Source organism: Paramisgurnus dabryanus, chromosome 10 (assembly GCF_030506205.2).
Source record: "Paramisgurnus dabryanus chromosome 10, PD_genome_1.1, whole genome shotgun sequence".
Taxonomy (NCBI): Eukaryota; Metazoa; Chordata; class Actinopteri; order Cypriniformes; family Cobitidae; genus Paramisgurnus; species Paramisgurnus dabryanus.
Window position 1 is genome coordinate 21,890,888 of NC_133346.1, and position 27,678 is coordinate 21,918,565.

The following is a 27,678-nucleotide window of genomic DNA, read 5'->3' on the forward strand; positions in this document are numbered from 1 at the left end:
GTGTCGGCGCACTAAACACAGGGCTATCGGCGCCGACAATACTCCGTCAAATAGTTTTATAACAACATCATAAATATTCTTCAGTTCATAATGTGTTTTTTAAAGTTTCCCCATGTGTTTAAGAAATAAAATCAATCATTCAATAAAAAAATAATTATTAAAAGTGATAAAATTACATTTTATTGCATTTGGAGACTGATTCACCTAAAATTAAATGAAAACAGTCCAATTATGGGTTAAGCCATGCAGCATTGGGTCAATTTTGACGTGTTTGTTGCATTGTGTTAAGGTATTTAAAAATTATTTGACATAGTAAAACCCATACAGCTAGGTAGTTTCTAAAGTTTAATAATTATTCTGCTATGTCATGTTTATGACAAGTTATGATGTATTGGTTTATGTCAAGTTGTCATAACAAAGACTTTCAAACAATGTCATCTTTGCATTAAAAATGACATAGTTGGTCAAATGACACTAAATGACAGTTGTCATAAATCTGCATAAAATCTCCCTGTGTCGTGTCAGTCTTAAACACCCCTTCAAGTAAAGTGTTACCTAAACATACTATACTTGCTTGGGCAATTAATTCCACATATGCCAGCATATGACACCAATGATCTCATTTCCTCTGTATATTATTGACAATTTCTTAAAGCTGAATGTGACCTAAACCTGAGGTGGTAAGGCTACACCGAATACAGTAGATGCAGTGTAAAGATACACTTTTCAAGTCAAGCATATAGCAATAAAGGTGACCCAGTCAGTGAGAACCAAGCTAAAGTGATTTACTGTTTTCTACATAAAATCATCCTACGCTACGTAATATAAAGAACAATCTGTAAAAATATAACCTTGATATCTTTCATATCGACTGAGTGAAATCAAACTTTGATGCTCTTAATCAGCTTATAATATTTCAGCTTGGATTTTAAAGACAGGGTCACAGATACTGTATGAATGGAATGCCAATAATGTGAATGGTAACTGGTGTGAACTAATATTTAGGTCTAGCAACTGTAACAGTGACCTACATGTAGAAGTTCAGAATGAAGAATTGAAGTGAATTCAGAGTCTTTACTCGGGGTTCTCCTCCAGTTCCTGAGCCTCGGCTCCATTCTCTGCGTTCTTCATCAGTGGTTGATATTTTCTCTTGAAGAAGCCAAGCTGAGTAAAGAGAGAAAGCATTTTTTTTTTTTTTTTAATGAAGCAAAGACAGTCACAAAAAGCTGAAAAAAATAAATAAAGTACCTTCCATAGCAATGCAACTGCAAGAGCCAATAACAACAGACCACCGATAACACTGCCTGCGATAACTCCAACTGGAACATCTCCTTTAGCTCCAGGTTTGCTCACTGTGAGTCCAACCTGCAATACAGGTTTAATTCATGAGCTATAGAAACAGGACTTTTCATCTCTCTGGTTAACAAAATGAGAACATCGGTATGTCAGAAACTTTCTGTGTCACAAAAGGAACTTTGTAGTGAAAAAAAGGTTCTTCAGATTAGGAAAAAAGGTAAAGAAATGTCTCTTTAAAGAACCTTTGACTAACCTTTAACCACCTTCATTTTTAAAGGTGTAAATGAACGCACAACAAGTTTCTAAGTAGATAAATACATCGTTGTAATACTACAGTATAAAATCTGTCCCCCTCCCCTTTCAGTATGTTGACATGTTCTGAATCCTCATTTTTACTACCCTGGCTGTCTGCTACATTTATTACATACACACTCCTAGAAATAAATGTGCTTCATGATGTCATAGAAGAACCATTTTTGGCGGAACGGTTCCATAAACAACCCCCAAAAAATGTCTTGCTGGTGAAAAGGTTCTTTAGACTTATGAATTATGAAAAAAGTTGTTCTTCTAAGTACCATTCATTGAATGGTTCTTTGAGGAACAAAAATGGTTCTTCTATGACATCATTATAAACATTCTTTTAAGCACATTTATTTTAAAGAGTGTAGTTTGATGACAATATTGTAGCCCACCCCTCATAATCTTATAGTTTCCGGTCAATTTTAACTATATATCATTGAAAGCCATGGTAAGCCTCTAGAATACATATTTCAACTGTGTTTTATCAAATAAATTATGTAGGGAGAGTAATTGATTAATTTATGAAAACATTTATATCCTGCTAAAGATTTTTTACATCTTATAAGATTAAAAAAATGTGATATGCATCTCGGACAGCGTGGGGGTGAGTAAATCATGGGTTTAATATCATTTTTGGCCGAACTATCCCTTTAACTTGAAATTTGGATCATAACTAGTTTAGACTTGTAGATTTTATAGCATTTATGGCGTGAAACATTATCTTTTTTAATTTTTAATTTTATATTTTTACCTACAGTCACTTATGTAAAAAACCTTAAAGTGTCTTCTTTAAAACAACACCAAGATTAGGCTTCTAGACCAAAAATGCCAGATTTTGTTTACATCAAATTTTCACCCCCCCACTCAAAAATGGCTGCACCAGCTAAGGGGTTAAAACTCATCTTTAAGCATCATAATAGCATATGTGACAGTAATTTCTACATGATTAAAATGGCTTGAATGTTATATATTATTTAGTTTACGCAGATCTATGAATATGCAAATAAGTCTCCACCTCTACTCAATCGCACAGCTCGGACCATAGATATGAATATGCGAATAAGCGTAAAGAGATTAGTTTTAGAGACATAACTGTGTCCGGTTTCAAAATACTTTAAAACTGCATAGGTATCTTTGAAATGATCTTACTCAATAGTCAGTAGTAAATATATCAAGGTTATAATTTCGCTGGATGTTCTTTCAACTATATAGGGTGATTTCATGTAAAAGGTTCACAGATTTTGAAGAAATAAGCAAAACTATACCTCCAAATGCTTCTGTTCAATGAAGAGTAAATCAGATTGAGATGTCTCTATGTCAGCTCCCACAGAAAGTAAGACGGACAGGAAATCAGCCTTGAAATGGACAAACAGGTACAGGTACATGGTGAGACTTCATATTTGAGGCACATTAGTCCGGCTTTGCATCAGTCAGGCTGATGATCTTACCTTTGCAAAAGTAGCCGTCCATATTTTGGTAGTCACATTGACATAATAATCCTTCTTCTCTTCCAGGTCCTTCAGGATGCATTTCATTGACTGACATGATGCAGTTTTACAGTTCTGTGCATGGGCAACACATGATATAGATACAGTTACAGCTCTGAGGCTGGAAAAACCCAAGACATCCTGTTATTTGTACTGTAATCAACAGTCATCATGCGAAAATGATAAAAGTCATTACTGTACAAACAACTATTACAAGGTTTCATACTTCATTCATTATGATTTCCTTTGTAAGTCATAATCAATAAAAATGTCATATTAAATGAAAGTGTTTTTCTCATTTTTGGATTCAAAAGGATTGTAGACAAACAGCCAGAAGCACTAACCAGATCCTTTGTTCCTCTGAAGCTCTCCTCGGTTATTCCGGCGCTATAAGGTTTTTCGCTGATCTTAAATGGATCAATCAGATGGCTGTCTGCACAGTGTATCTTTTCAGGCTGTTGCGTGAAATTAAAACAGTATTTGGTAATCGAATCATGAAATCAAATTATTCCCACATGTGCAAAACTCTTGTTGAATAAATTGTATGAAAAGATGTTTAGCCGTGCCAAAGGTTTTAAAGACGTTTAAGATGAACTGATACTCACAGGTGACGTTTTAACCGAGGTCACGTACAGCAGAGGATTTCCAGTTTTGGTGCTGTTGGGCAGTGAGACGGTGAGGTAAATGAGGCTGACTGGAACAGTTCCTGTTGAGATCTGCAGAAATAAATACATTTATGCATTTTGGCTTAAAGGTGCAGTGTGTAACTTTTAGGATGATCTCTGGACAGAAATGCAATAAAATATACGTAACTATAATATCAGTAGTGTATAAAGACCTTTCATAATGAACCGTTATGTCTTTATTTCCTTAGAACGAGACATTTTTATCTACATACACTGAGGGTCCCCTTACATGGAAGTCACCATTTTGTGCCGCCATGTTTCTACAGAAGCCCTTAGCAGACAAACTTTTTTTACTAAGTTGTCTCCAACGATGACATGTTTGTCCTGTGGCAGCTACTGTAGCTTCTCTATGTTTTAAAAGCGAGGAGTGAGCCGTGGACTTAGACGTTGGTTGCAATTCGCAACCTCACCACTAGAATTTACACACTGCACCTTTAAAGTGCATTCACAGGTCAAAGTGGACACTCCACTTTTTTTTGAAAATATTCACATTTTTCAGCTCCCCTAGATTTAAACATTTAAATTTTTGCGTTTTGGAATCCATTCAGCCGATCTTCGTTCTGGTGGTACCACTTTTAGCATAGCTTAGCCCAATCCATTGAATCTGATTAGACCGTTAGCATCGCGCTATAAAATAACCGAAAAGTTTTGATATTTTTTAAAACTTGACTCTTCTCTTATGTAAAACTATACTCTCATACCGGAATAACAATAAAGTACTTTGCTGCTGTACCATGGCTGCAGGAGGCGCTATATATATATATATATATATAGCAAAATAGCACAGTTGAGTACACTTAGATGTTTGTAAGTCCAAAATGTCTGTGTAAAAAAAGTACATTTACTAAGTGTACATAAATAAAGTGCACTATTTCTTTCACCAACTTATTTATATACAGTGCTCTAAATGTATCCCACAATGCAGTGTACTCAACCTTACTGATATAACAAATAACTTCACATAAATTTTAACATATCTTTGTTTACAAAGACATAGTCACAAAACCACTAACTTAATAATAAATGCATACACAGAGTATTTAGTAAGTAGTAAGCTGGTGAATTGTTTACTAAAGTTTTTAAGCAAACCAGTAGATGGTGATAGTGAGCACATTATCAACAACTCAGTCAACTAAATCAAACCGAACTCACCTTCAAATTAAAATTAAAATCTGGGCCAATGTCCTTGAATTTCTTCACTGTGGTTGCGATTTCATCATCTCTCTCGAGTAAATAAACATTTATGTTTGCCTCTCTGAATAAAAAAGATAAGAGTGAAAAATCTTGTAGGTAATTTTACAATTCAGTCCTGGACAAGCGTTCAAAATATTCGTTTTGAAATGATTATAACAAATGCGTTTAAAAACTTGTTAGATAAAAATATTTCTTACAGTTATAATTCTCTGGTTCATTTGACATTTCTTTTAATATTAAAGTTTGGATAAGGGAAAACACTTTAAACCACTGCTGTGCTTTGCTGATGTTATTGTTCTAAATTTAATCAACATTTGTTTACTTTTTCAATTTTAACTATTATATTTACTGTATCTCGCACAGGTAAAATATGATAACCAATACATATTCAGTAGTACAGTATCAATAATATAAAAAAATAAATTACCTAAAACTAATCAAAAATGGTCACTGCACTACCTAAATTTTAATGTTATTACAAATGTTGGGTTATTTTCCACCCATTGTTGGGTCAAAAAGGAAAGGGGAAACACAGCCATTGGGTTTTTAACACAGATAATGTTTATATTTGACTCAACAATGGGTTAAAACAACCCAGTCTGTTAAATTACAACCCAAAGGGTTAGGTAAATTCCCAGGCCACAAGGGTTGGGTGAATATGCTGAAAATTTTTTTTTTAGAGCAGTGGTCTCCAACATGGTGCCTAGGGGCACCAGGTTGCCCACACGGAGTCTGTCAGTTGCTGGCAAAGCACATTCTACTAATAGTCTCAATTTTTATATTTATTTGATACATATTTTTATATTTGCTTGGCTTTTTTATGTATGTTAACATTTTAAACAATGATAAAACATATCAACAAGTAAAACAAAGTTTTGAGTAGACTATATCAAAAAAGTTTTATCCATTGTGGTAGCCCTTGCTCACAAAAAGGTTGGAGATCCCTGTTTGGTTTATGAAGTGATGTACAATAAACTGAAGATGAACAAAATTGTATTATAAATCTGACCTGCTTAGGATGATCTCCGAGTTATATTGGACAGGTATAGAAACAGAGATCTTGTTATCAGCTGGAGATTCCTCTGTGCTATCACTGCAGTCAAAAATCAATCATCCATTAACAATGTGAACCTGCAGTACAGATGCTTATACTGTAATTTATCAATTTAGTTTTGTTTTACCTTATGGCCTCAAACACAACTTTGGCATCTTTTTGTAGCTGGTTCAAATTAAAGTCAAAGTTGATCACAAATGAAGCCTAATGAAACAAAATCAAATGGTTACAATCATATCAGCGATATCATACAGTACGTATCACGAACAGACATTTACACTTAACTTAATGAAATCTTACCGATTGATCTGTTTTTAGGGCTGGATAACTCACTAGGCACACAAGTGTATCTGATTCTTTTATCAATGTGCACTTTATCTCTGATCCATCATTCTGAAAACATGTGAATACACATAAACAGCTGACAAAGCCATAGTAGGATATTCTGGACACAATGTTTGTTTACTGTTTTTATCCTCTCCCTTAAATTGTTGAGGGCCCCTATACAGTAAAACAAATCTAATCTGTTCAATGTAAATGATTATTTAACAGTGTGAATAAACGGATAAACAATTAAATAGATGAATTGTTTGGACGTGTACTAATCTAACATACCATTGGTGTAACAGAAGCATAGAAGAGATTATTGGAGTAACTGGCAGATACTCTTGCATTGTATGCGTTTTCCTTTCTATTCATTACTGTCACTGTGAATGACAATCTTCTCTTGTTCTGGCTGACCACCAGTGGATTTTTGCTAGAAAATAAACAAACAAACATACATAAAAATACAATGCAAATTTAATATAGCAAACAGATTTAGCTGTTGTTATGTTTTAAAGAGTTAGTTAGTTCAGTCAATAAGTTTAAATGTGGACAGCCCTTTAAAAGGCCACTAATCTCTTTCCACATGATAAAGGCACACTATGTCATTTTTTGACACTAGAGGTCACTAAATAGTAATAAATGTGTAGATGTTGCGGTTAAAGGGACATTACACTCTTTTTTGAAAATATGCTCATTTTCTAGCTCCCCTAGAGTTAAACACTTGATTTTTACCATTTTGGAATCCATTCAGCTGATCTCCGTGTCTGGCGGTACCACTTTTAGCATAGCTTAGCATAATCCATTGAATCTGATTAGACCATTAGCATCGCGCTCAAAAATAACCAAAGTGTTTAGATATTTTTCCTATTTAAACTTGACTCTTCTGTAGTTACATTGTGTACTAAGACCGACAGAAAATTAAAAGTTGTGATTTTCTAGGCCATGGAATGGGAGTTAGTCTTTACCTCAACTGCGGATAGAAATTAATCTCACAAATCATGTTCGTAAATGACGTAATGAAAAAGTTTCATATGTTTTGTTTTAACATAAACCAATACAGCTTGTAGCATGTTAGACGCTACAAGTACTGCTTTTGCATGTGCGACTACGCAGATTGATCTCATGATAATTTGATGTCACTTGCCAATTATAAGTCAAACACACCATTAGTTTCTACTCCAAGAATAGATAACAAAGACATCACTGACAGGTTACGGAGGAGGAAGTAACGAGGATAGCGAGAAAATTACTTCTTTGATAGGCGACCATGACTTTAGCCATTATTAACTCTTGGGATAATAGTACCCAACTGCATAAAATATATTTCGCACTGTGCAATTGTTTTGCAGATTTTTTTTCTTTTTACAAAAATCTTGCATATTGTGCCTTTAATAATAGGTGTATGTTGACTTAGAAATCTTACCCTAGTTTTTCTTCGCTCTCTACACTTAGGACCAAATCACAGTAGCAGACCTCATCTGAACCACAATCCTTTGAGAACGGGATCTGGACAAACAAAAACAAAACAAATATTTTTTAATAAAATACTTTGGGGCAGTTTCCCGGACAGGGATTAGACTAGTCCTAGACTAAAATAAATGTAAGAGCTGTCCAAACGAAAAACAACTTGCACTGACATATCTTAAAATACATCAGTGGCCTTTGTTTTGCCTCAAAATGCATACATGTAATGCTTTTAGTAAGGCATGTTTGTTAAAACTAGTTGTATTTTCAAATTAAATTAAGGCCTAGTTCTGGTTTAAGCTAATCCCTGTCCGGGGAAACCACCCCTATGTATTCTACACAATATATTTTCATAATTTTATGTCTGTACCGTCTTTAACAATATGTATTTATGATTAAGCTGCTTTATTATTCATTACCGTTTTCATACCCGGACTATCCTTATATATAACAGAGCCAAGAATGACAAGATTGAAAAACTCAGTTTTGAGCAAACTTTCCCGTTAAAACATTAAAATTAGCATTACTCACAAAAGACTCCCATGCAGACGGACTAAAGATGTCTAAAACAGGGTCGGCATCTGGATGGCCGAGAGTGACATCCACACGCAGAGCGATAGAATTGACCAGGTCAGGAGTCTCCTGCACATAGACTTCATATTCGTCACACATGTCCTGCGAAGTGACGCTGATGTCCTTCTGCACGACTCGATCCAGATTACTGAAATGACCTCGCGAGCTCACTCGGGACGACTGCAGATCCGCATCCAGGGTCAGGTTGTACTTGATATCTGCTTTTATAAACAATACTGTATGTACATTTGTGTTTTCCTCACCTTTATAAATTAAAATGATTCAATACATGGACCGTAAAAGTCTGAAACTATAAAATGTTTTGCAGTTAGTACAGTGAGATTTTTGTGTAACAAGATATACCAGAGTCAGTTTGGGAGTCAGTCAGTCTGTTTTGAGCAAGTCTTACCCACGGCCTTTGATTTAGTCGGCCTGAACGATGCGCTGAAACAGACTTTAGCCTTAAAGCAGGACACCGGCCTGCCACCATATCGACAGGATTTACTCAAAATGCTGATCTTATCAGGGTTGAAGGAAACCTTTGCCGTGACCACTGCAATCCCTCTGGTCCTGCAACCACACACATTAGCCGAGAGTTCAAGAATGCATCGATTAAAACTCAAGCGTTCAACTGATTTATTTGTTTTGGAACAAACAGGACAGTCACACAGAAAGCTGATGCTTCGAGAATCGCTGTGGTGAAAATGGGAATCTGCAGGACAGCTGGAGCGATCGTTTCCCTGGCCACAAACCCAACCAAATATCCCACCATTACTGAAGTTATCCATGCAGCTGTTTCGCACTCAGCTCCATTGTTGAAGGTGGGCAGTAAATGAATTATTGGAAATTTGCATGCTATCTCATTACATAGGATCTAACTGGGCTTTTCTGTACCCCAACAAACTATGAAAATCAATTGGTACCCATGGTGTTATAATAGCTGACGTGTTGAGATTCTCACCAGAGTTGGACCACCTTTCCAAAACCCCCTACAGCGACATCTGGGACCGAATCACCGTTCATATCCATGCTGCCATCTAGAGAACGTCCAAAGTATCTAAATTGGTCCAAGCGTGAACCAAGAATTTTCTGAATTCGTGAGAACAATAAGAGTTTAGATCCTTGCAAATATGGTTGCAAATGATTTATTGATTTTGCGTTAACTATAGTCCTACCTGTGAGCTCTGCTTTCTGATGGTTTTTCGATCTCCGAAGTAGATGTAAATGGCACCGTGGCTATTGTCCTCCTGTGGAGCTCCGACCACCACATCACTAAAGCCGTCCAGGTTAAGATCACGTACAGCAGTGATGGCCATTCCAAACCGAGCGTTCATTTGGGAGCTCTCCAAGAAACCCTGGTTACTCAAGACACCCTAAAACACAGATGCTAATGCTATTAAGTTAAATATACCTCACATTCTTATCATTTTAATTGTAATATTATTAATAAACGCTGACATTCATGTGTTCAAGTGTGACTTGATCTTGATCTTTGATGTCCTCAGAGTACAGTACATATGTAAAATTTTAGCTCAAAATACCCCACAGATAACGTATTATAGCATGTTAAAATTGCCACTTGTAGGTGTGAGCAAAAATGAGCCGTTTTGGGTGTCTTTTTTAAAATGGAAATGAGTTTATCTCTGCACTAAATGGCAGTGCCGTGGTTGGATAAATCAGATTAAGAAGCGGAATTATCTCCTTCTGACATCACAAGGGGAGCCACATTTGATTTACCTATTTTTTTCCACATGCTTACAGAGAATGGTTTACCAAAACTAAGTTACTAGGTTGTTCTTTTTTTCACATTTGCTAGGTTTGAAAGAAGCACTGGGGATCCAATTATAGCACTTAAACATGGAAAAAGTCTGATTTCAATTTAAATCATAACATAAGCTGCTTATAAAAATAGAGCATGCAAGTGCAAGCAAACATCCTGTAAAGCTGAGGTCTCTTTTATAAAACTGTGTGTAGGAGTATGTGGGCACACAAAAGCCAAAAATGGCGCAGAACCAAAAATATTTTCTAGAAGCACTTTCTAGCAGAAGCTTTTTATAAATATTTAAACTTATTTTGGATTTAAGATTTTACAAATAGATGTAGGCCGATACAGAGCTGGCGCCAGACTATAACTAACAGGGGGGCACGTGGCTTCCAAAGGGGGGCACGCAATTAGCAACAATAACTTGCAAAAACAAGCCATTAAAACAACAAATACAGTGCAAGCCAAGCACACACTCATACAACTGGTACACTGTCAGCTCATTTCCCATATAAAGTGCAGAAGATCACAAACTATGCGCAAAAGTTAAACTATTTTAAACTTTGACCGCGGCGCTTTGCTCAACGCAACAAAAAACCGCCCTCGCGCGGCGCAAGCCGTTGAAATGAATGGGTTTCATTGCGCAGCTCACACCGCATCCAGAAAGTCGATTTACCATAATCACGTCGTAATGCTGTTAACGGTCTATAGCCACACTTTACATTTAAGCTTATGTTAATTAAAACAACGCTAACTTACCTTTAAAAACACTGAAGCCGGCGTGTACGAACACTAATCTTTCTTAAAACAGTGTCCTGTAGATTTGAAATTTCCACCTCGACCTCTAATCTCCGAGTTCGAGCCAATAGGTGTTTGCATAAAGTCAGATGAAGCAGGCGGTGCTGGTTCGTTCTAAATGTTCTTATATCCATATTTTACACAATCCATTAAATGCCGCAAAAATACACGCTGCTAGTATCAAGTCACAAATATGCCAAAGACGTAAAGACGCATGACACCCCGCAATACAACCAATCAGAGAAACTGGTCTATTTTAATTTAAAAAAAAACATTTATCATCTATAATTTCCTCATTTGATAACATTAAAAGTCATGAAACATTCAATGTTTAATTTATTTTAATTATTCGATATATATATTAAATTAATAAAAAACTGTGTTGGGGGGCACAACAACCTGTTTGGGGGGGCACGGCACGCAAATGCCCCCCCTTGACGCCGGCCCTGGGCCGATATGAAACAATTATCACTCAGTACATGCACAAATAACACTGCTGGATCTAATCTTCATGATAACATGTATCTAACGTATGACATAGAGTGAAATTATGTATGTGTGGCATCTATACTTATAAGCGTTCACCTGACATGTACTTTCTTCAATATCACTTAAATCTACAACTTTACCATCTTTGGCCCTGTCCCAAATGGCACACTCCGGATTTGTGGACCTCCTCAGAGTCCACACTTTGAGGACATCATGTAGTGCAGACCATAGGGACCCTTGACGTGAGTCCAAGAGGGTGCACCGAAGTTGTATTTTGGGACAGACTTGAGCGTCACGCCGGAAAAAGGAAGAGAAGTTCACTCTAAAAAAACAAACGGTGCTATATAGCACCAAAACAGTTGCTTTGGATTGTAACGATAGAAGAACCATTTTAGTGCCATATAGCACCGGTGAAGAACCAGTGAAGCACCAGTGAAGCACCAGTGAAGCACCAGTGTAGAACCATATAGGGGCCATATAGCACCACATATGGTTCTACATAGCACTATATGGTTCTACACAGGTGCTTCACTGGTGCTTCACTGGTGCTTCACTGGTTCTTCACCGGTGCTATATGGCACTAAAAATGGTTCTTCTATCGTTACGATCCAAAGCAACTGTTTTGGTGCTATATAGCACCGTTTGTTTTTTAGAGTGTTGCCCATCAGTCTGAACTCCTCACTTCCGTCATCTGATTTCTCTTTCGGAATAATTCGGGTGTTGGTAGAGTGCGCGAAGACTGCTGCATCAAGGGTTCAAAGGGGGCGCTGATGGGCACACTTCGGAGTGTAAAAATGACAGATGGGACACCCTATGGACTTGTAGACTAAACAAGCATGCGCCATTTGGTTCAGGGCCTTTATCGCCAATTTCCCTTGTCTCCAGAATGTGCATACGCACGGCTCAGAGTTTGCTTACAGGTGCGCACATTTTCCCGTCAAGTTTGTTTTTTATAGATCACAACATTTGCGTGGAAAATGGCATACAGCCATGTTTTGTGCGTACGCATGCTTTATAAATTAGACCCCTGGGCATTAAAAATAGCTTCCTATACCCTCATAGCCTCATTTACTTTTTCCTACATCAGTCCACTAATATAGTTCAATCGAAGGAGTGAATGAAAATGAGTGAGTGAATTCGGACACTTGAGCTCACCAGAAGTGCTGCAGTGTGGGCACCAGCTCGTGACTGCTCATCCGGGGGGGCGCTAATTCAAAATAAGTGTTCGGAGTGTCATGTGTGTTGCTTGCTTTTTCAAAATATGTGTTTGTTGTGTCATGTAAACCATGTGCATCAGGTTTTTTGTCAAAATAAGTGCCTGCTGCACACACGTCAAAATCGTTTATGATGAAAGAGACGCTCACGTTCACAAAATACACACAAGACACTCACTTAACAGTAAACTCTGATTACGCATGAGATTATGCGAGTATCTGGCAAACGTGAGCGTCTCTTTTATCATAAACCCTTTAGACGCATCTTCATTAATGTTTACTATGATAATGGACACTAGGGATGCTCCGATCGATCGGCTGCCGATCGGTATCGGCCGATAACGGCATTAAATGACTCGATCGGTGCAAGCTAAATCTGCCGATTTCATAAACCAATCTTTCTGTTTACTTGTCATCAAAAGGATCCTGAATGCGGCTGCAATTAGACACATTATTTACGTAGCACGAGCATTTTTACACCCCTTTGCTCATGTGCGACGTGTAGATTTGTATTTCTCTCTCTGCTTTTACAGAGATATGCGTATTTTCTATGAGGACGCTCTCCGGTCAACAACGCGACACGTCTTCACATCCCCATCAAACAGCGTATACAACACATATCCATCGCGGACAATTCAGCTAAAAAAAAAAAAAATCGGAATCGGTCGATCACGAAGATCACAAATCGGTAATCAGTATCGGCTGCAAAAAATCCTGATCGGAGCATCCCTAATGGACACCCCTAAAAATCGATGTTCCCTCAATTAGTTTCCCTTTTTAAGGGTATAGAGAGCTATTATAGACACAACCCTGCTCTTTGTGATGTCATAATTCAATGTTATTTAAAAGGAGCTGTATGTATTATTGACATCTAGAGGTTGAACTTGGTATGGCATTCTAAATTAAAAATATTGGAGATAATTTTTTTACCCTGACCCCCTCCTCTTCTGAGTCAATGCTCATATGGGTTGCCAGACACCTACAGGAGTGGATGATGGAAAGCATAAAGCTTTACACTGTAAGTTTATCTGTTAATTTGTATGTTTCAAACTCGTTCATGTGGATTTTTTATTTTAACTTGGTTAAATCTGTGGCTGATTTTGGAGGTTGCATTTGTGAGCCATTGTGGTCTCACACATAATTGTAATAACTTACAACCAAGCTGTCAAAATACACTATTGGGTGTATTTTCAGTGGGCAGGATCACACAGGCCAAAACAAAAACAGACATTGAGACACTGAATGCACATTTCAAAAACAGGATTACTGGCAACAGCACTGTTTTCCAGGGAAACAGATAAATATATATCTAGCATGTCTTCTTAATATCTACAAATATATTATAATATTTTCTTTTTAATTTAGTACAACCAATAACCTACATACTGCTCCTTTAAAGCAACACTATGTAGTTTCCATGTAAAAATGACTTAAAGCTCCCCCATGTGGTTGAAAAGCGCAACAGTGCCTGGTATCAGACACTCTTCTGCAGGCAGGGGGAGGGGCGGGGCTGTGTTTCCTACCCTCCACCGCCACTTTTAGAGTGTGCTTGTAGCAGCTAGGAGGCTGCTCAGGTTGCAGCAACAGTACAATTTGTCCAGTTAAAAGTTGTTCTATCACTGAAATAATTTTAGAGACATTATTTAAAGGTAAAAAAACTACATAGTGTTGCTTTAAGTCAGTGTAGTACTGAACAATACGTCTACATGGCCCTACAACTGCAGCATATCAACATAATAGATTTACAAATACTATAAATCCTATGGTGAATATTATTTTTGTGATGTCACATTACACTTGAACGGACACATATGAGAATATGTGTAAGAGAATGAGAAAAATGAATTACGTTGCAGTGGATATATATTACCTTAGTAATGGAAAAGAGGTAAACTCTCCCTGTTTCAAACTTCTCGTCATTCATGTACATTGGAGCTCCAACCAGCAGCACATCAGTCACACCGTCAGCATCCACATCAACAGGACAGAGGACGCTGCCGAAATAAGACCCGATCTACAAACCATAAACACACACACGTCAATTACATATTACATTACAACACAGAGATCAGACTACATGACATTAGTCATTAGGCGTATTGTGATTTTTACTTTGTGTTTATTATTTACATACGTACTCCTAAAAGTTTTTTAAATGATCTTAAATGCATTTAAAATGTATAGTCTTTTCCTCCCAGAAAACACACCAAAAGTACTGATGACTCATCCTGCATTAAGGGCGTGTCAACATTTTTGTCCAAGTAAATGCTATTTAAAATGAGCCCCCTGCTCCAAATACCACCCAATTCAGTTATCCCAAACTAAAACACCCCATGACATGAAAATCTGTGGAGCTTTTAGTCTGTCTGTGCTAGCTTTGAGCGCATCTATATAAAAGTAAATTAAGTTAACTTATAACAAACGTGCAATAAGCTATTTCTCTTTTGAGAGAAGACAGAGCAAAACTATTGGTGATTCATCATCCATAGTGGGTGTATTTCATTTTTTCCAACGAATTCTGCTCTTGAGAAGGAGACATCACCGCCCCTAAAAATTACCTTCTTAGGCTATTCGCTATTTTAAAAGATGCCCCAGCCCAACTTTCTGTTTCGGCAGGAAATACAAAAGTACGTCAAAACAGTGCTTCACAAATGATTTTATTAAAGAATCAAGTGTACCTGATCTCCTCTCTGTGAATCCACAATGACGGGTTGTCTTTGGCTATTCATGGTGTAAACTATAACTTGTCCTCTATGAACGGCACGAGGAGCACCAGCCACATAAAACTCTGAAGAGCCGTCAGTTAAAGTGCTGACAGAGTATCCTGAAAAGACAACAGAGGAAACATATCCAAATGAGATAACTCAGAACAATGACATTACAACACCATCATTGAAGATAGTTATGTTTAATGTGTCTATATAAAATTATGAGACCATGACCCATGGCATTTGTTCAGTACCAAGTAATGAACCATGGTTATTGTCCTCCAGAACCTTCTCAAACACATTTTTGGGTAAAATGTCTGATCTCCCTGCAGTCTGGTGAACGATGGTCCCAATCCAGTTGTATGCTCCGGCTGCACCCAGCATGATCACATCCTACAACCATAACAGAGAATGTACACGACTAGTAGAGCAAACATTTGTAAAACAGCCCTGATGAAACATCATCCCATACAGACACATAAAGCCCGCACCTTATTTTTGGTCTGGTGTGCACTGAAACCCACTTGGGACATCTCCATGTTAAAATCGCTGACTGCTTTTCCCACACCTGAATTTGAAAATGTTATCAATTCATTTACTTAGAAGGCTTAAATAAAGACTTTTCGTAATTAATATACAGTAAAATAAACATAATTATGGACCTTCAATGTTGAAGATTCGATCTCCGAGAGTTCCAACGATCTCTATAAGAGCCGCCTCCTCAGACACATTGAAGAAGTATTTCTCAGCCGGAGAACTGGCTATGGACTTAATCTCGGCAATAAGTTTACTTGTGTCAATCTCATTTCTTATATAATATCCAAGCACCTGGACAAAATACAAAATCCATTAATTTATATATATATATATATATATATATATATATAAATATACATATACACACACATTTTAAACACTGTATATCAAGGTTAAGAGTAGTAGAGTAGTACATGTATGTTTCATTCACTAACCGCAATGCCAAAGCGTGTGATATTTTGCTTGTCACACGCCTGAATCACAGCATTCCTGAGTCTTGCATCATGTGACTCTCCATCAGTGACCACCACCATCACTTTAGAGGCCCCGGGACGACCTCCGTTTTTGGTTAGGAATGCATTATTTCTATGGAAAACAAACACGTGCACACATGCACATCATAACATGTATTTAGCCTGTCATATGTGTGGCTCGTCATGTCAAAATATGTGTTCGGCGCATCATGTGAACCATGGGCATCAAGGGTTTGTCAAAATAAGTGCCTGATGCAGAGTCGTCTGAAGGGTTTATGATAAAAAAGATGCTCGCGTTTGCCAGATGCTCATGTGTAAACAAAGTTTAGTGTTAAGTGAGTGTCTTGCAAGTATTTTGTGAACGTGAGCACGTGAGCGTCTCTTTTATCATAAGTACATCATAACTTGTTATGACAACTTGACATTACCAAGACAACATAACTGACCACTTTTTACATTTTGTCATTAATAATGTAATTAAGTGTTAATTCTCTGTCATATAGTTTTATAACAGGGTCATGAATATTTTCTTGACCTCAACTACAGTGGTACAAATATTATTTGTCATTTAAATGTCATTAAGTGTTACTACTCTGTCAAATAGTTTTATAACAGCATCATGAATATTCTTCAGTTCATAATGTGTTTTTTTAAGTTTGCATCCATTTGTTTAACAAATAAAATCAATCATTCAATAATAATAATAATTAAAATTGATACAATTATATTTTATTGCATTTGGAGACTGATTCACCTAAAATTAAATGAAAACAGTACAATAATAACAATGGTTTAAGCCATGCAGCGTTGGGTCAATATCACCGGAAAAGGTACTTAAATTAATTCATTAAATGTCAGAAAATTTCTGAATCCTCTGTGTGAGGAAGAACAAGTTCTGTTAGTTGTCAGTTTATGTTTTGTGCACATACATAAAGTTAAGTATAATCTTTTGACTGTCTTTTGCATTTTGTTAAGGTTTTTGAAATTATTTGACATAGTATTAACACTTAATGATATTTAAATGACAGTTTAATGTAATGTTAACCCATAAAGCTAGGTAGTTTCTTAAAGGATTAGTCAATTTTCTTAAAAGATAATTTACTCACCACCATGGCATCCAAACTGTTGATGTCTTTCTTTGTTCAGTCGAGAAGAAATTATGTTTTTTGAGGAAAACATTCCAGGATTTTTCTCATTTTAATGGACTTATTATTTATTTTAATTGCCAAAAATGACAATCGTTTCACTAGATAAAACCTTTATGCCTCGTTTGGGATCGTTTAGAGTCCTTTGAAACTGCACTTTTTAACTGCATTAAAACTGTTAAGTTTTGGGGTCTATTAAAGTTTATTAAAATGAGAAAAATCCTGGAATTTTGTCCTCAAAAAACATAATTTCTTCTTGACTGAACGTGGAGAGTAAATTATCTGGATTTTTTTTAAAGAAAATTAAAATTAAAACTAATCCTTTAAGTTTGATAATTATTCTGCTATGTAATGTTTATGACAGATTTATGACAAGTTATGATGTTTTGGTTTATGTCAAGTTCTCATAACAAAGACATGTCATTGCATTAAAAATGACGTAATTGAACAAATGACACCTAATGACTGTTATCATAAAATCTCCTTTATGTTCATGACACGTGTCATGTCATGATTATGAAGGTGTCATGTCAGTCTTATTAACACCCCTTCAAGTAAAGTGTTACCAAATATCCTTTTACTTTATAGCTTATACTTTAGTTAAATTTGCAGTGGTTCATTATGTACAGTTTGCTATTAGTATGCTTTTTACAGTACATTCACTCAAAGGTTATTTGGAAATTGGAGAGCTATGCACACCTGGCAAATTCAATGGCTTTGAATGTGTTTGTCTCTAATCCCTCCATCTGCTTAATATTTGAAGCAGCTTTAATCATGGACTCTTTTGTGTTATAGGAATTCAGTTTGAACTCGAACGAAGCATCAACAGCATACTGCATGACACTGACCTGCAAAATAATAATACATATAAAAGACATTAAATACAGCGGGTACAGCAGACCCAGGTTTAAAGTGCACAAGTGGTTGTCACTCACCTGAGTGCTTTCAGGTCCAATATCTAAACTTTCCAACAGTTTCTTGAGAAAATCTACAATTGGTTCCCACGGGTATATGCTGTTAGATCCGTCCAAAACAATGGCAATATCCATAAGACTGCCACATGCTGTTTAAATAAGAGAAATGGTTCAGAGATTAACCCTTCATATAGAGATATGCAGTTTACAAGAACTTTTCATAGAGAATATTTAGAAGTGTGTTCATACTTTGGACGGCCGGTGCGAAAGCTGACAGAAGCGAAAACTGAGGGCTCACATCTGCGCAGACTCCAGGATAGAAGTACAGACTACCACAGAGCTGCGCCCACAGAGGACCACAAGTCTACAAAAACACACAAATTCAACTTCATATGATAATAATAAATCTTTTCAGGTAACTCTCTCTATCTTTGCAATGAGTTTAACACAAAGGCAAAGCCAAAATGTCACATGTGAAATGTGATTTTGAAACATTTCCGCGTGAATTCCATGTAAATCCGATATGATCAGATGGTTTTTAATTAAACTTCCCGATAGCAATAAACTCCGGAGCATATCCACAACGGATCCAGAACTAAGCTGCCGACTTCAGAGCAGACTCATTATGGATCCGCCCCGTAAATGCTTTCTAAAATTATTCATAGCATTTGCTTCCAAATGTTTGTAAGGCTTCTATTTCAGAAATAACAATTCACATTTTTTCACAAGTTCACATTAACATGTAATCAAATATGATAATAAAGCATATAGGGTAGGGTTTAGAGCTTGCAAAAATAGGCCAAACCCTGAGTACTTCCTACTTCTTAACTCTTTTCCCACCATTGACGAGTTGTCTTGTCAATGAAGAGAAAATATTTGCATAAAAATGTGTTCCTGATGAATTTCTATGTTAATTTGCAATACTGTGATTATCCACTAAATGGCTTACCCAATTTATAAAAAACTGAAGCAAAAACGTTATTTAATAATTTTAAACTCTGTGTATGATTTGATAATCGTTATGAATCTGACAAAATTCCTTCACAAAAATGCAATTATTTCAGCTTTTTGCTAAAAAATATTTTTAAAGAACAATACCCATATTTCAGAGTTTATAAGCAGAGAAAAAATATAGATAGGATGAAACGTTTTCTTCGTTTGGCTTGTATGTTTGTTTATTGTTTGTTTAACAGCAGAGGGTCTGTTCATTCATTTGTTATATTTGTATGTTTATATATTTTTAGAAATCTTCTTTTCCTGGAAGGCATTTTGTGAAACTTTTGTGAAAATCACAAAAAAATGCTGGCGCAGTGTGGAAACTAGCAAAAGACGTGCATTGCGCTGCATTGCAATGGGTGTAAGATAGAGCCCATAGTGTTGTTGGACATATGAAGAGGAGGTCTTCTTACCAAAAACCCGCCATTTTTGGTTGTTCGAGTGAGAGTCAGTCCTAGACTCATGTTGATGTTGTTGCCATTGGAGATGGCTGGCATGTTGACAGAATCTAAGAGGAAGTTAGATGATATAAATATGATGATATTTTAAGCATGATGAGTATGAATTTGTGTTAAACTCAAATATTTCTGGACAATTTTATATCTGGACTTTGTAATTCACTTTAAATTGAACTACTTAAAGGTGCAGTGTGTAAATTTTAGTGGCATCTAGTGATGAGGTTGTGAATTGCAGCCAATGGAAACGCATAGAGAAGCTTCAGTAGGCATCACCAAAAAAAAAAAAAAATGTCATTGACGGAGACAACTTAGTATTTTGTCCGTTAAGGGCTTTTGTTAGAAACACGGCGGCACAAAATGGCGACTTCCACATAGGGGGACCCTCGGTGTATGTAGATAAAAACGTCTCATTCTAAGGTAATAAAAACATAACGGTTCATTATAAAAGGGTCTTTATACACCCCTGATAATATAGTTTTGTATATTATCTTGCATTTCTGTCAAGAGATCCTTTTAAAAATTACACACTGCACCTTTAACTGAACTCTCTGAAAACACTATGCTTGATGATGTCAGTTAGGGATTATGGGAAATGTTTGCTTACTTTGAAGATTAAGAGTCTGACAGCTGGTGCCTGGGTTGCTGAGGTCACACTTATAGATGTCTCCCTTTCGGTTCTGAGTGTATCCCTTCCAAGGAGAACCCACCAGGAGCCTGAGGAACAGTTAAAGGTGTGTTTTAAAAATGCACCTTTTTATGAGCTCAACCAATAGTAAAACTTTAGTGCCTTGGCCTGTGGCTGTCTGTTCGTCTGAAGAATGGCAGACAGAATCCTTTGAAATTCTATTTGGTGATACTGGTGATGTAGAAATGACTAGTTTTATCCTTTAATAAGCAGAGATAGCACAGCAGGGTGTGTGTATCTGAATGTGCACATCAGCCAAGTTTATGTGTAGGTGCACTCCGCTTCCTTCCAATGTCCATTATGCAATCTAAACACACCCACTAAATTACACAGAATGTCTCAAATAGGTCTCCTTAGGATGATAACATGTTCTGCGTAGACTAAACACAGCAATATGCAAACAGTGACACACAAGGTTAGTCACGTCACATCCTATGACAGTTAACATTAACAGACTCTATTACTGTTACAGTATATACTGTACATTAATGCAGAGCTTGTTTCTTAAATAACTACCCTGCATTTCTATAATTTGACTTACATCACACTATTGTCTGACAGAGAAAATTTATTAATTTACCTCTCTATAAAACAAATGAAACAAAGATGATCTAAAAAAAAACTATGTTTTAATACAGCTAGGATTTATTTAGTACCTAACTCCCTAAAGATTTTTTAAGGTGGATCTGGGGACCTTAAAATTCTGTTTATACAAGGTTGTGAAATTTCATGCACACAAGTTTTGGGAATTCCAGGGAATTAGGACATGGTCTACGTCACTACAAGTACATATGAGTAAACCCCAAGTGATTCTGGGTAAGAATAACTCATTGTTTATACAAACACACACTGACTCCAGGATCTTTGGCCTGCATAGGGGTCTGTAGGAGTGTTTTAGGCCAGTGCGACCTACATTACTCAGAGCTCCACAATGAGATTGATGATATCAGCACCATTCAAACTGGTGCACACTAAAGCATGAAACACCTCAGTGATTGTGTCATCAACACACCATGCAATATAGCAGGAAATGCCTCATCTGACCCTTTGCACAACCTAGAGTTTGTTGAGTAATGCTCACATTAAAAACCTGTCTAGACACGGCAGAGGTAGCCATAAATGAAAGATAGGAAAAGTATAACGTTTATGGGCACTAAATATTATATGAAGTAACCCTATCATTTATTGTGTGCAGTTATTACAGAGATACCACATTATTAAAAACAGATCTGGTTTTAGTTCTCAAGACTAACTGGGCAATACAGCATTTTAGTTAAAGACGAATTCTGAAAAAAATTCAGATTTTGCGGAAACTACTGTTGATTGCACGCTCACGATTGCGTAATGAACTGCGCAAGACATAACAAAATATTTCAGGGTAACACTTCGCAATAAGGTTGTATTTGTTAACTATTGGTTAATGCATTAAATAACATGAACTTCTACAGTATTTATTCATCTGAGTTCATGTTCATTTGAGCATTTACTAACACATTTTTAAAATCAAAAGTTGTAACTGTTAGTTAAAGGTGGGGTGCATGATCTCTGAAAGCCAATGTTGATATTTAAAATCGCCTAAACAAACATGCCCCTACCCTAATAGAATCTAGACCTTCTATTGATAGACCTGCCCCACATATACGCAACCCATGTTGGTTAGTAGACATGCACCTTACTGCTGATTGGCTACAAGTGTGTTTTGGTAGTCAGTCCGACTCCTTTTTCCAAAGTGTTTTGGGTGGGGCTAAAATGGTGTCTCGATGACCATAACCCTACAGTCACATTAGCTACAAAAGTGAACGACACCGAGCGACACGCACTCGCTTGATGGGCGTTCCTTGGCTAGTTTCCAAAAGCGGTATCAAAAGTCACTTTAGAGGTATTGTTAAGTTACAAGAACGGTGTTTTTGGATTTAAAAGTATTTATTTCTCGATAAAAGTAACAAAATATATGAGATAAAATGCCAAACTTATCAACATAAATACACATTTTCCGCCATCTTGAATTATTTTCTCAGACTCGACCACAGACCTGCTCCTTGCTGCTCCTTCACTCCGATTGGCAGTCGCTTTGTCGAATCGCTCAGCATTTGCATAAAATAGCCTGCTTGTCTATTTTGGCCCCGCCTTGCTCGCGCAGCGGCGAGCTCGTCGCTTGTCGCTGGCAAACGTCCACTTCTATTGAAAATGAATGGTAGCTTGTCGCTCTCTCTCTGTCGCTTGTAGCTAATGTGATTGGGGGTAAGATTGGCCCCGCCCCTAATACAATCGCGAGCATCCATTTCGATTGTAGCAGTATTTTAAAGTTGTGAGAGACTGGCAGCGTTTCTGCTTTCCAGCACTGACAGCGGAAAAGCTCCCAGCCTTTGAGAGCAGAAAATCCTACTTTTCCAAGATTTTGAAAACTTATTTAATTTAATTAGTGTTTTTTATCATTCAATAATTATCATTCACATGGTTCACATGATGCAACTAACACATATTTTGACATGACGAGCAACACATAAACCCATTTGAAGCGTCTGCAGCAGACACATATTTTGACGTGACACGAGATGCATGTAAGTTTACATAACACGCTGAAAATATATTTTGACATGACAAGCCACACACATGATGGGCTAAATACATGCTGTGACGTGCTTTGCATTGTGCGCCCTCGAAAAAGAAATCACAGGCCGCACTGGTGGCCGAACAGCAAAATCGCAAAAAACTGCCGTTTTGAAAATACCCGTGTTCGTGTGGATAGGGCCTTAGTTAATTCAATTATGCACAACTTCCCCCACTGGTAAAACAACACTAAGTACATAACACAACTAATGTATATAAAAGAACTATATACATTAGTTTTCCAACAAAACAAACATACATATTTTCACTCAATAAAATTGTATACATTGTGTGCTATTTCCTCCAGTCGTAATATAAAAAATTAACGAGTTACCGGGCTATATTGTTATGATTAAAAAAGAAGCTTTGTTTAACACGACACACAGACAATGCATGACCCTTTAGCTATGTGTCGTGTTAAACAATGCTCTTTATTATATTAACAATATAGCCTATCAGCTCATTCACTGTGTTTCGGCCGCTTGTCTCACCTTATCACAAGCCACCACGCGAGCCAGATATGGGAAAGTGGTTTTCCGGACGCACGTTCAAACCAACTTAAACTTGAAACAAAAATAGGATCTTCTATCCTTCTAAATAAGCTACAACTTAAATATCTAATTCAAAATGATGTATGCATATATGTAAATGTAAACAAAAGGTTTCAATTTTCTTTTGTTATGTGGTGGCGTGAGTTTGTGGTCAAAAAACTATATCGCTCCCAACTGTGGCAAGCGCTTCCTTTCTAATGCGATCCCCTTTGGCTTCACTTCCTATCTCCATATATAGTCATAATGCAAAATAAAAGTGCCAGCAAGGGGGGGGGGGTAAATTAAATTAAATAAACTGAAGATCAAAATGGCCCTAACACACTGTTTACATTAAGACTGAAGGAAGTATCCCACAATGTATCAAATTTTGAAAATGTGTATGTTCGTTTTTATGACAGGAATGAGGAAAGGCATACGTTTTCCTGCTGAACGTTTTCTAAAGGAACTTGGTTTCTCTGCATGCAGACACATTTAATGACCACAGGAAGTTATATCATCAAAGAAAACAGCTATCAGGATGTGTGTGAAAATACATGTCACAAAAATACACGTCTGTAAGAGTGCTCTATCTTATAAATGTTTCTGTACAGGTAGGTGTTCTTGTATATCTAAATTGGTAGAGCATTATGTTAGCAACACAAAGGTTGTAGATTGAACCCTTAGGGAACCCAAACACTCAATAAAATGTATAGCTTGAATGCATTGTGAGGCGCTTTGGATAAAAGCATCTGCATAATACATTAATGTAATAAATCTTACCATTTTCCTTGACTGTTGCTAAACTGTTGCACTGTGTAACCAAACTGTTCTGCCGCTAACCCTGAGAAGCTCCTGGCTCCAGAAGTGCCCACATTAAAACCTTGAGAGATATCGATACTAAAACCTGCAAAAAAATCAGAAAATTAGTCTCTGATCAGAAAATACACCAAACTTGCACACATAAACATGGACATATTTTATAAGAAATTTTATAATTTAAGTTGCTTTGTTACAGTTCAAGGAAATATGAGATATGTAGACATGCCACAACACGAGATCTCAGTCCATGAGGAATAGACTGACTATGTGCAGTCAAACTTTGATGTGGGTACTCATAGAGATTGTAAACAACATTTAGTTACTTCAACATTGAGATGATCCACACTGAGTGTGATGCAAGACCTTCATACCCCATTGTTTTATTATGCAATTTCAAATGCAACAATTGGAGAAGTTAATTGATCATACTTGATGAGTAAAAGCTGGTCATCATAATTTAATGGTAATTCTAAATTCAACAGTCTGTTCTTAATTCTTCTCACACAGTTGAACGAGTGGATCAGGCAGTCTAAACCATACAAATGAAACAATAATTAAAACAATAGCATATTTGAGATGTGTAGGCCCTGTTCAGACTAGCATTAGCAAAGCGACATGATTTCATTCATTTCAATGGAAGCTTGCCGACATGAGCGACAGTAAGCATTGACGACAGGAAGTGGGACGTCCAGTGATGTGACAAGTTGAGAAAAGTTTAAGTTTATGCAAATCATGAACAACTTTCGGGAGCGACTACCAATGGGAGCAAAGCAGTGGAGTTCACGTCATCCGTCTCTCGTCAGTTACTGGAGTGTATGGTACTTATTTGTTGAGCTGGTGCAATTTAGTGGAGGCGGGGACTAATTAGCTTATAATTAGCATATTTATGAGCTGTTGTGATTGAGGCGGGGAGTAATTTAAATATTCAAGAGTATAGAGTTTTTTAATCTACCTCTCACGTATATTTGTATACTTCAAATGTTTATATTTCAAAGTCTATTTTATATTGTAAATATCCTCTGATTCTATTTTATTTGACTTTATTTGCAGTAGTACTTCATCCATCACCCATCTCATAGCTTAATTCCACCTTAATGTTTGTTACTATTGTGTTATTGTATGTTTCTTGTTTTATGTATAATGCTTTGGCAATATTGTAAGTGACACAATCATGCCAGGAAACTTCCTTTATATTTAGTTACATTCAAGCTACATTAAAGCATGAAGCGCATTTTTTTTCACACCTTTTTTCACACCTTTTTTATGTGAACTGGTTCACGCTGCATGTGATGCAGAGCTGAGGCATAATCAAAACAATTACATTACAATTACACTATTCTAATCACATTAGAATAGTGAACTAAAATTATTGAAAAAAGAAACGCAAACTTGGGTTTGTTATTCTGGCACTACACAGACAGCTATGGTTCAGTTGCACACTGAAAATGCTGATGTGTGAAAGCAGAATGGGCACACATGCTAAAAATGCTCTGCTTGCTTGTCCGGTGCAAACAGGCACAATGTTGTCGATGGCTGCTCTGAACATCTGAATTTAATTTTACATACTGTATAGTGGACTCTTGCACAACACCATTGGGAAATATGTATCTTCTGACATCACTGCCAAACTGACATCTCTTATTTTGGGGTGGTGTTCATAAAACATGTAGGGTCTTATCATGCAATCTGCATGTTATTTTGCAGGTTTTTATTAGCTGGTTTGAACCAGAATCAATCTAATAGTTCTGCAAATTCATATGCAAGTCACACCACAGCAAAAAAAATTTATTCTTCCTTTAAGACTGTGTTTATGATTAAACATGAATGAAGATTAAAAATACAAGTCTTTATTTTTAAGTTTTTTTAAGGAGAATTCTCCAATCACATTTAGAGACTCAGAAATGTAAAAACATGTCTGCACACGAACAACACACACACACACACATCATAATCATCAGTCTTGATGCTTGTTGAACTCTAAAGTCTACTTATACTTTAGTTTTAATCTAATATCCAGTAATGAGTAGGAAAAAGTATGACATAAAGCTCTCTCTCTCTATATATATGTATACAAATAAGTTACTTATATGTGCTCTGACTGATGCCTCATTATTTAGGATGCTAGAATTTAAAGACACAAAGAGGGCTTTTAAAGTTTGTAGTGCATATAGCACTGACAGAGACATGACACAAAACAGAAGACTTATGTCATGAAGATGAAGAGGAAATAAGAGAGTTCAGACTCTGCTCTGAACAGGAAGGAGAGAGAGAGAGATAGAGAGCGAGAGAGATAGATAGAGTGAGAGAGAGAGTAGTTCCAGTCCACTGCTTGCATTATGATCAGTAAGCCAGATAGCCCAGTTTGGATGCTGATCTTTGACACCATTCAGACAATGAACAACACTCTTACTATATTTTCATTATTACAACACATCCTGTGGGACATTCCCTGTTGTCTTGCTCATAATTTACACTGCTGACTATACATTATTTGTGTTGTGAATCATACATTTCTGTATAAAGTTGATTTTAACTTTTAAAGCATCAAACATTGTTGACATTTTGCGTTGCTTCGTTTGTTCAATGTCAACATCAAACTGCTAAGCTTATAAAACGTTGAAGGTTGAATAAAATGGTATGAATTGAATTGATGCAGTCATTACACGTCAAATAACAAACATGAATCAATACCATAACATAATCCTAAAGAAGGTAACAAACTTTAACACAACTTTAAACTTTTAAATCTTAAAGGATCAAACACTTATTCAACTCCTTCAGGTGTGTACAACTACTCAGCTGTTATTCCAGCGCGATTACATCGTAATGATAAAGTAAACGTGCACGTGTGTGAATGAGTACTTACACAAAAAGATGAGGAACCGCAGATTTTTCATGTTTAAATCCATTATATTATTCAGGATGCACACAAGCTATGTATGCAATGTATCCGCATGCACTCCAGTGTATATGTATGTGTGTGTGCGTGTATCTATGTGTGAGTGTGAAATAGCGGAGCAACGCTATTAGGGCGGAACAGATACGCAATGATGCTGCTTACGTCACTCATATAGATGTAATTCACAAAAACTCTGTTTATTTCGTTTTCCTTATTGTCTCTTTTTGTTTTTCCTTGTCTCTTTCTTTAAAATATTAACC

The 27,678-nt window shown here is 36.6% G+C and overlaps 1 protein-coding gene across 2 annotated transcripts; it reads right to left on the reverse strand.

The window, feature by feature from the left end:
* Nucleotides 1–274: 274 nt before the first annotated feature.
* On the reverse strand, nt 275–27,522 carry itga2.2 (integrin, alpha 2 (CD49B, alpha 2 subunit of VLA-2 receptor), tandem duplicate 2). Of its 2 annotated transcripts, none has more exons than XM_065290326.1 (29): nt 27,386–27,522; nt 24,481–24,604; nt 20,480–20,589; nt 19,831–19,925; nt 18,671–18,785; nt 18,443–18,570; nt 18,207–18,355; nt 16,324–16,474; nt 16,015–16,180; nt 15,844–15,920; nt 15,607–15,745; nt 15,323–15,468; nt 14,515–14,658; nt 9,557–9,754; nt 9,343–9,470; nt 8,791–8,951; nt 8,340–8,602; nt 7,768–7,850; nt 6,633–6,774; nt 6,318–6,410; nt 6,145–6,221; nt 5,973–6,056; nt 4,922–5,024; nt 3,689–3,799; nt 3,428–3,538; nt 3,045–3,158; nt 2,862–2,951; nt 1,249–1,365; nt 275–1,164 (listed from the first exon to the last, which is right to left on the reverse strand). In XM_065290326.1, the coding sequence occupies exons 1-29, from the start codon at nt 27,426–27,428 to the stop codon at nt 1,075–1,077; spliced, it is 3,552 nt and encodes a 1,183-aa protein (XP_065146398.1). In that variant the 5' UTR covers nt 27,429–27,522; the 3' UTR covers nt 275–1,074. The 2 variants fall into 2 exon arrangements, with proteins under 2 accessions (XP_065146398.1, XP_065146399.1); XM_065290327.2 differs by having other exon boundaries at nt 276–1,164; nt 8,340–8,599.
* Nucleotides 27,523–27,678: the final 156 nt, after the last annotated feature.